General features: G+C 31.8%; 2 protein-coding genes across 3 annotated transcripts; one reads left to right on the forward strand and one right to left on the reverse strand.

The window, feature by feature from the left end:
• The first annotated feature begins 1,309 nt into the window (after positions 1-1,309).
• Positions 1,310-2,939, forward strand: LOC107937478 (gibberellin 20-oxidase-like protein). The gene is made up of 2 exons (XM_016870363.2): positions 1,310-2,172; positions 2,269-2,939. Exons 1-2 carry the CDS (start codon positions 1,817-1,819, stop codon positions 2,897-2,899), a joined length of 987 nt encoding a protein of 328 aa, XP_016725852.1. The 5' UTR covers positions 1,310-1,816; the 3' UTR covers positions 2,900-2,939.
• A 1,872-nt stretch (positions 2,940-4,811) lies between these two features.
• LOC107912051 (uncharacterized) lies at positions 4,812-8,110 on the reverse strand. Of its 2 annotated transcripts, none has more exons than XM_016840090.2 (4): positions 7,238-8,110; positions 5,697-5,874; positions 5,465-5,558; positions 4,812-5,226 (listed from the first exon to the last, which is right to left on the reverse strand). In XM_016840090.2, the coding sequence occupies exons 1-4, from the start codon at positions 7,678-7,680 to the stop codon at positions 4,937-4,939; spliced, it is 1,005 nt and encodes a 334-aa protein (XP_016695579.1). In that variant the 5' UTR covers positions 7,681-8,110; the 3' UTR covers positions 4,812-4,936. The 2 variants fall into 2 exon arrangements, with proteins under 2 accessions (XP_016695579.1, XP_016695578.1); XM_016840089.2 differs by having other exon boundaries at positions 5,697-5,937; positions 7,238-8,105.
• Between the last annotated feature and the right edge of the window lie 596 nt (positions 8,111-8,706).

Here is an 8,706-nt window from a genome sequence, read left to right on the forward strand (position 1 = left end):
AAAATTCAATACTTATTTATTTAGCACTTAACTTTTTTTTCAATTTATCAAATTCAAACACGCCCTAAGTATGAATAAGGAATAATAAATACTATATAATTTAGTTGTTAAAAAATTTAAGTGTTGAAATTAAGTTATAAAACTCTTTTGGTGTATTATTTAAAATTAAATACTGAGTATAATTAGATTATTTGATAAATGATAATATAATCTTAAATGAAATAGAATAAAAAAATAACTGAATTTATTCTCTATTAAGTGATAAGTAGGTAATATATCTTATCATTTTCCACATTTTTTTTTGTAGAAAAAATTATATCCATTAGTTTTTATTGGGTTATCATATAAATAATCTATAATATATAATAATATATAATCTTTCATCAACAAATTTTTTAGATTATTTAAATGAGATTGATAAAATATCATATAATTATATTTAAAAAATAAAATATGTCCTAAAATTAAAATTTTGTCATTATTTTGCAAAAATAACTTTTAAAATTAAAATATTGTTATCATATGAACAATTTATTTAAAAAATCATAAAATAATTAGGTTTGAGTGTACTATTTGGGTATGGTCTAGTTATATTATAGACCCCTCCTTAACTCAACAAAGATAATATGCTTCAGCATTACTCTTTTTGACATAATATTTATACCAATCGAATTAAGACTCAATCAATTTAATCGAATTATTTTATGCACACCCAATATTTTTCTCTACATTTAGGAATCTGCCGATTTGACTTCAGAACTTATTTGCTCCTGGCAGTATAAAAACCTGAGAGAATCAACGAAATTTTAAGAGTTTTAAGGCATTTTGCAGCATAACACATATATAAAAGACTCTTAAGATTGGAACCTTTATGTGGGATTATTTAGCCTGATGTGGGTTAGAATGTTAGGTAGTCATACTTGCTTCACAAGAATCCAAGCTCAAAAAACAAACCTTGTGCATTGACATAAAATATCAAAGGTACAGCAGAGCAGCACACTGCCATCATTCCTGCCTGATGCCGCCTATATAACATGCTTGCTTATGTAAACAAAGCAGCCATCTTTTTGTGTTGTTTTTAATGAACTTATGCCCATTTAATAACATCCCAAATTGTTCTTGTTTAAAAAAATAGCCAAGCTGTTTTGTGGACTCTCCACATTAACTTCAGTCAACCCTTCATTTGGTCGCATTTGGCCTACGGGATTCTTCTTGACAACTGTGAGTTTGTCCTACTCCTGGTTGACCTTAACATACAAACAAAACTACTACATACGAGGCCCTTTTATATTATTAACACCCAAGTATTTTATTAACCATTTGTGTCTAGATTTCAGACCATGAATTTCTGTTGATTTGAATAATTATAAATGCTTTGCTTGCCGTTTTCTTCGGCAGGCTGTTTCAAGACTTCCAGTTTTCCTTCCTGTAAATTAGAATCAATTCTTCCTGTTCTTCTTTTGACTTCCCTGCAGCTTTCTTTCTTTCAGAAATGTCTTTATATGATGGGATCTCTTCAGATCATATGGAGAGATTAGATATTTGGATCATCATGTATATACAAATATATTGCCAAGGACTACAAAGATTTCATCAAGGGTTTTGTTATGTGCATAATAATACAGGTTTTAGGTACAAAGTACAGCGTGTGATTTACGACTAATGTATGTTTCAAATATGCATCCATATATTAAATACATCTGCCATGTGAATTTGAATGTCTAGACATTTCTTTCTCTCCAGGTAGTTATATATATATATAAGACCTCAACCCTACTTAACAAAGTAACCCATTTTCATATGTAGAGATAAAATAATGCCTGAACCCAAGGCTTGCGTAGAGCTTCCTGTATTTGACGTCTCCCAGCCCTTGAGTCCATCCTCCCTTTCCTCCCTCTATCTAGCCTGTACTCAATGGGGATTCTTCCGCATAACCAATCATGGAGTCCCCAAACATCTTTTCACCAATCTCTATTCCCTCTCAAATCATATCTTCAGTCTCCCCATTGGCTCCAAACTCAAGGTCGGTCCAGCTTCCTCCTTAAAAACCTACACCCCTCCTTTCATCGCTTCCCCTTTCTACGAGAGTCTTCTTGTGTCCGGACCCGACTTCTTTTCTTCTGCACAAAGTTCAGTGGATGTTCTTTTCGACCACCCAAAGTCCGACTTCAGGTAGTATTTATAGTCACCATATCTATATGTGCTTCTCGTTTTATCAAAATGCATGGCAAGGGTTCATGTATGTGTTTTTTTGCTTGTTTTTGCTAGTGAGGTATTGGATGAATATGGGAACATGATGACTAAGCTATCAAAGGAGATAGTAAAAGCTGTACTGAAAAGCTTGGTGGGAGAAGATTTGGGGAAGAGATTTGAAGAGTCTGAATTCAGAAATTGTCATGGTTATTTGAGAATAGGCAATTACAGTCCTCTCAATATCATGAAAGAAGAAGAAGAAGAAGATCAACAAGAAGATGAAATTGAAGGGCTAGGCATGCACACAGACATGAGCTGCTTCACAATCGTTTATCAACATGAAATTGGGGGACTTCAAGTGAGATCAAAGGAAGGGAAATGGATGGACATAAGCCCTTCTGAAGACACACTTGTCGTCAACGTTGGGGACCTAATGCATGCATGGAGCAATGGCAAGTTAAGGTCCTCAGAACATAGAGTTGTTTTGAAAAGAAATGTTGATCGGTTCTCTTTGGCTTTCTTTTTGTGCTTTGAAAATGAAAAGGTAATATTTGCCCCTAATGAAGTCGTTGGAGATCATTCAAGGATCTATAAGCCATTTGTTTGTGCAGATTATTTGAAATTTAGGTTAATCAGTGAAAAGGGCAAGTTTGAGAAGGTTGGATTTACTGTCAAAGACTTTGCAGGAAACTGTGACACTTTGTAAAAATTACCCACATTATTGAAAATCAACAAAAAATGTATCACATTGGTTTTTTCTTTTCTTTTTTTGAGTTCTTCCAATTCTCTCCACAAGCAATTAATAAAAAAACAATTTCCTTTCTTAATAATGCAAATCCATAATGCAGACTCAATGGCTAAGCTTCCTTCGAAGTTGTCAATCATCAAGTTGTTATATCTTATATATCATACAATTAATACTAATAAATGTCGGATGCAGTGGTATGACACGTTAGATTTTTAATAAAGAGAAAACAGAGTTTGAATTTTAAAAAGAATATTATTAGGAGAATCAATCACGAACCCCAAAAATAAATAATAATACGAGCATGAAAAGTAAAAAAAAAAGTATTAGTACAGTCAACTACAAAAAAGAAACTGAAAGCAATATTGAGAATAATATTATTTTACAGTTCATCACTAATAAAATAATCAAATAGTGACATATAACATGCCACGTATATTTTATACTAACATATAAAAATTAATTTTTTAACAATAAAAATAGATAATTTATTTTTTAATTTAACGTGTAAGAACTAATTAACCTATCGTTTAAATAAAAGAGATAAAAGAGATAAGATACAATCCCACACTCAATGCAAACAGTTTTGAGGTGAGGTTTATGGTACTTCCATTAGCAATTATTTCTGTGAACATGCAATGCTTTGCAAGGACAATTAACTACTGTTGTTAAATAATTGAGATCAAGACGTTGACAGCTAAACTAAATGGTGCAAGCTTATAGGCTATTAAAAATTTAAAGCTCACAGAGGTCAAATTACACCTCGATTTTCCTATCAGCTATTTTTAACAAAGCTCACTCGGTGATGCTGACAGGGTAGCATGTTAAACTCGGTGTAGATTAGACCTGTCCATGGCCGGGTGGCCCGGCTCGACGGCCTGACCCGAAATATGAGGAGATTCGGGTAAAAATATAGGCCCAAAATATGAATTTGGGCAAAAATTGAGGCCCGTTTAGAAAACAGGTCGGGCCTCTGGCAAAATTTTTTTGGCCTGGGCCCGACCCGACCCGGCCCAAAAATATATTAAATATATATTTTTAAAATATAATAGTTTTTTATTTAAGTTTCATTTACTTTCATTTCCTTATTGGCCAACTAATTTTTCCAACTAATAATTTTTTATTTTAAGTTTCATTTACTTTCATTTCCTTATTTTTAAATTATAATAATTTTTTTTAAGTTTTTATTATTTGTCCAACTAATTTATGTATAAATAAGAAATAGAACAGATTTGCTTATTGGCCGGGAAATATCAAAATAGAAATAGAAATGGAATAAATAAATCTATGTATTGTATGAGTTTAATAATACATAACTCTAGTTAAAAGAAAGAGACCCACTCAGCTTACTAACAATTAATACAATCAAGTTTGTTACAAAATAATAATAATAAAACATCAAATTTGTTTTACTAATCAAATGTTAAATTTTGTTACAACAATTAATACAAAATAATAATAAAACATCAAGTTTATTTTACTAATCAAATGTTAGATTTTGTTTCAACAATTAATTCAATTAATTCAATTAACAATTAATACAATCAATACAATTAATAATTTGATAATTTTACTAATCAAATGTTAGACTTTGTTACAACAATTAATACAATTAACAATTAATAATTTGATAATTTTATTAACAATTAATTTTAATAACAATTAGTTTTAATTTTATTAAAAAAATAATTTTAATTTTAATTTTAATTAAAAACGAGCCGGGCCGAGCTCGGGCCCTATATTTTTCTCCAGGCTGGGCCTGAACAAAATCTCAAGCCCATATTTTGGGCCGGGCCTGGGCCTAGGAGGCAGGCTAAAAATTTTTCTGGGCCCAACCCATGGACACCTCTAGTGTAGATAGAACATCAACATCTTAACAATCATGAACTATAATAAAATGCCTTTGAAACAATAACATAATGCTTAAATATGTCCTAATATCCATATATATTATCTTAAAACATATTAAGCTAAACACAATCCGTCATGTCGTCGAATTCAAGTAATTTTAGCTCGACTCGCAACCACAATCAACAAGACTACAACAGATAGCAAGAATGAGGTCCTTAGCCTTTGATCAAATGGGTCTGGAGTTCCTGGTGTTCTCGTATCGTTATCCACAGGCAGCTTAAACAACTCGTTGACGAGCTTTGTTAGTTTCTCGAATAAATCCAGGACCTTTTCTTTAGTGTTGTAAAAAATCCAGTCCACTATATTCGTTGTCTTGTCTGATTGATCGGAATCCTCAACTGAACTCTCATCAAAACTCATTGGACTACTGTCTTCAGCTGCATAATCATCAAGGTGAATATGTATTTCTCATGATATGGTGATAATGTTTGTTCCATGTCCTTCTGGAAGCTTATAATATTATAATATAACCAATTGATCGACATAGGGGCCAAGGGGAAAGAGGAATTGAGAGATGCCATGATCCCTTAAGTAAATAAAATATTAGCATGTACCCTTAAGTAACACTACATAATATTAGCCATCGTCCAAAGCATTCATAGAATTCAGACCAACCTGCATAATATGTCTCTCTCAGCTCCCTCACCACCTCATTGTTCAAAACAGCATTCCAAACAGCTTCATCGGAAGATAATGAAAGTACCATTTTCTGCCAAAACATAAATACGGACTGTTTAGATTGAGTCTATTCATAATTGATATAATACCGTGCATAATGTACGGTACTGCACCATCCTCTAAGAAAATCCATAGAATTCTTATATCCAAGAGTGGCAAAAAAAGAAACCTGAATCGCTGGATCTGTCTGCAACAAATGGAAAGCATCGTAAACGCTGTTTGACACATAAGGTTGAAATGCTCGTGTGTTATAAAGTTGCATAGAAGGCTCCATCCAATCCAACTCAGACCCAACAGAATGAACCCTGTGCATCGAGCCACTACTTGGGCTCGGATAAGCTATTTCCCTGCCAGCATTATGAAAGAACCTATCCCTGGTAAGCGGCGGACACGAGCTTACTCCGGAAACCCTATAATTACAAAAGACATTCAGCAGCAATGACTGCCAAAGTTCCTAAATTTCACCATAAAAGCATCAATGTAAACAAGTTGAAGAACCCATTGGAGCTGTTGTCCCCGTCTAGTCATCAAACTTTAGTCGTAAATTACAATTATTCTAGTGATAACAGTATGACTTTCACATGATCTAGACTTCTTTCTTCATTTTACCCTGTTATTGGCTTTTTCTCTCGTATTTTAAGGTCTTTTTTTCTTTTTCAAGTGAAGTGCTTGTAGGGGAAAGCACAAAGTACACACATTCCTGTTCAAATTTTAGCTAAATTACTGTAGAAATCAGTTTTTTTAGATGAATACAAATTAACCACTACATCTGAAGCCATAGTCAACATCAACTAGCTTCACTAATCTATAGCTAACACGTAAATACATAAAAAAAAGGGTAAAAAAAACCCGCATCAACTTAGTTGAGTAAACAATGTTAATAGCAACTATTTTGCTAAATATATTATTCCTTTCTTAGTTGAGTAAACAATGTTAATAGCAACTTAGTTGAGTAAACAGTAGTAATCATTCCTTTCTTACTGCAATTAAACTATTTTGTTTATTTCGTTTTCCAATCATTTTTTAAATTTTTTTGGTAAATAAAACATGTAGATTTCAAATCATTCTTATGCTTGCAAATTTGCACCATATTATCTTATTTGACTTTATATGCTATTGGCTCGCCATCACTATCAAATACCGCCAACACAAAAATCCTCACATTAGAAACAGAGAAGAAAAGTTGAATCATCCGTAGAAATAGTAAATTTTGGGATAAAATATGATAGAGGCCCCTGTATTAATAATTAAATTGTATTTTGTCCTTTTTACTCAAAAAATAAATAAATTATTCCCTTTGCATTAGGTATAAAGCAAACTAGTTACTTCTGTTACAAATTGATGTGTATATACAAGACTAATTTTTAACTTTAACTGTAAAAATAGATCATATTTTTAATTGAAGAACTAATTTGCTACTAAAATTAATGTACATGGAAGAAGGGGAAAATCTGATTCACACTACAACGCGGTCAATGGTACTTTTTCCTAAATTTTAGACCAAGGAAAAAAAAAGCAATATGCACTGGTAAGAGAACAAGTTTTTTTTTCCCTATTTGCAAATCAAAACAAAAATGGCAGTTGCACTGTTGCAAAAGAGAAGATAAATAATTTCATCAGAGAAGTGGGTACAGCAAACATTAATTTTCACTTAAATTCACAAATTAAACCCTTAATAAATAAAGAAACAAACAAAAAGAAAAACCTGACCTTTGAAGAGCAGAGATCGCATTTTGGACTTCAGCAATAGAAGGAACAGGTCCTAAAACAAAATCAAAATCATGTGGCTGCTGCTTATTATCCTCTTCAATGGCGTCCACAGACACCCATTCAAAGTCATCAAAGCAAGGAGTAGCAGAGGAAGCAGGCGACACAAACCAGTTACTCGGCAACCCAGAATTAGCACTAATGGGCACACCACTGTTATTGCTATAAGAACCCAAAGAAGAACTCGCAGAAACAGAAAGATAACCATTACTATTATTATTACTATGCCTCCGAGAAGCAGAAGATGTAGATGAAGGCAGTGTTTCTTGCAAACTTGAAGTAGGGTTACCAGTCCCGGAAACTGCTGTTCTTCCAACTACTGCTCTCAACATGTTGGCTCCTCTTGCACCACCTCCCATGCCTTTACCTCCTCCACCAAACATCATAACATATATATGTGTTTCAGTGGTTTCTTTTCTCTCTCTCTTTGTTATCCTTTTCACTGGAAATATCAAGCAAGTAGTAAGATCTGGTACTGCTATGGAATTTTTAAAGTTTCCCTTTATCTTCGCACTAATCTTAACCGACCTACGGTTGATGACCAATCTTTTGGTTCGGTTGATGCTTCCGAGGTAAGTTTCTTTGGAGTTTTCAAGTTTGGAATTTGGCTAGGAAATAGGGTGGGATTCAATTGAACAGGAGGAGAGTGCTATTTCTTTCTTTTTTTTTATTCTACGGAAGTGGAGGACCCTCAATTTCACCTTATTTTATTTCATGTGGCTATCTATGACTGATTCCATTTTTAGCTAGACATGCTACATTTTATTCTTCTCTACTTAATGCAGCAAAAGAAATATTAAATAAAAAGAGATGAATAGAAAATATAATCTTTTTTTATCTATTTCAATTATTAAAATTCAATCATAATATATTCTAAAAAAAGCAATAATAAATTCCTAATATATTTTTAAACAATAAACATTCTAATTTCATAACAAATTATATTAATTTGGTCAATAAATTAATTTTATTTTTTCTCACGATAAACCGTTTTTTAAAAAATCATGGTAAAAAATTTTCCCAATATAATATATTTGATTATTGAGAGTTCAATTAGTTATCTTACAAATACACTTTTGAAAGCTTCTTTCGAAAGAGCCGACCACCCCCTCAACTATTCTAAATTAATTTTTTTCCACTATGCTAAAAAAACCTATTTAGTTAAATACAAATTTAAAAAAGTTAAATACAAACTTGCACAATTATATTATTTAAAAATTAAAAATTATTATTATTTAATGACGTAATTGATTCATGCATTACATAAGTAAAAAAACTAATTTAATTATAATTAAGGGTGTATTTGATATATTAATCAAATTTAATTTATTAAAAAATTAACGTTTAATTTTTAAAATGTATTTAATAACTATAATAAATTATTGAGTAAAATTAAAAAAAAACGATTAACA

Source organism: Gossypium hirsutum, chromosome D11 (genome assembly GCF_007990345.1).
Source record: "Gossypium hirsutum isolate 1008001.06 chromosome D11, Gossypium_hirsutum_v2.1, whole genome shotgun sequence".
NCBI classification, from domain to species: domain Eukaryota; kingdom Viridiplantae; phylum Streptophyta; class Magnoliopsida; order Malvales; family Malvaceae; genus Gossypium; species Gossypium hirsutum.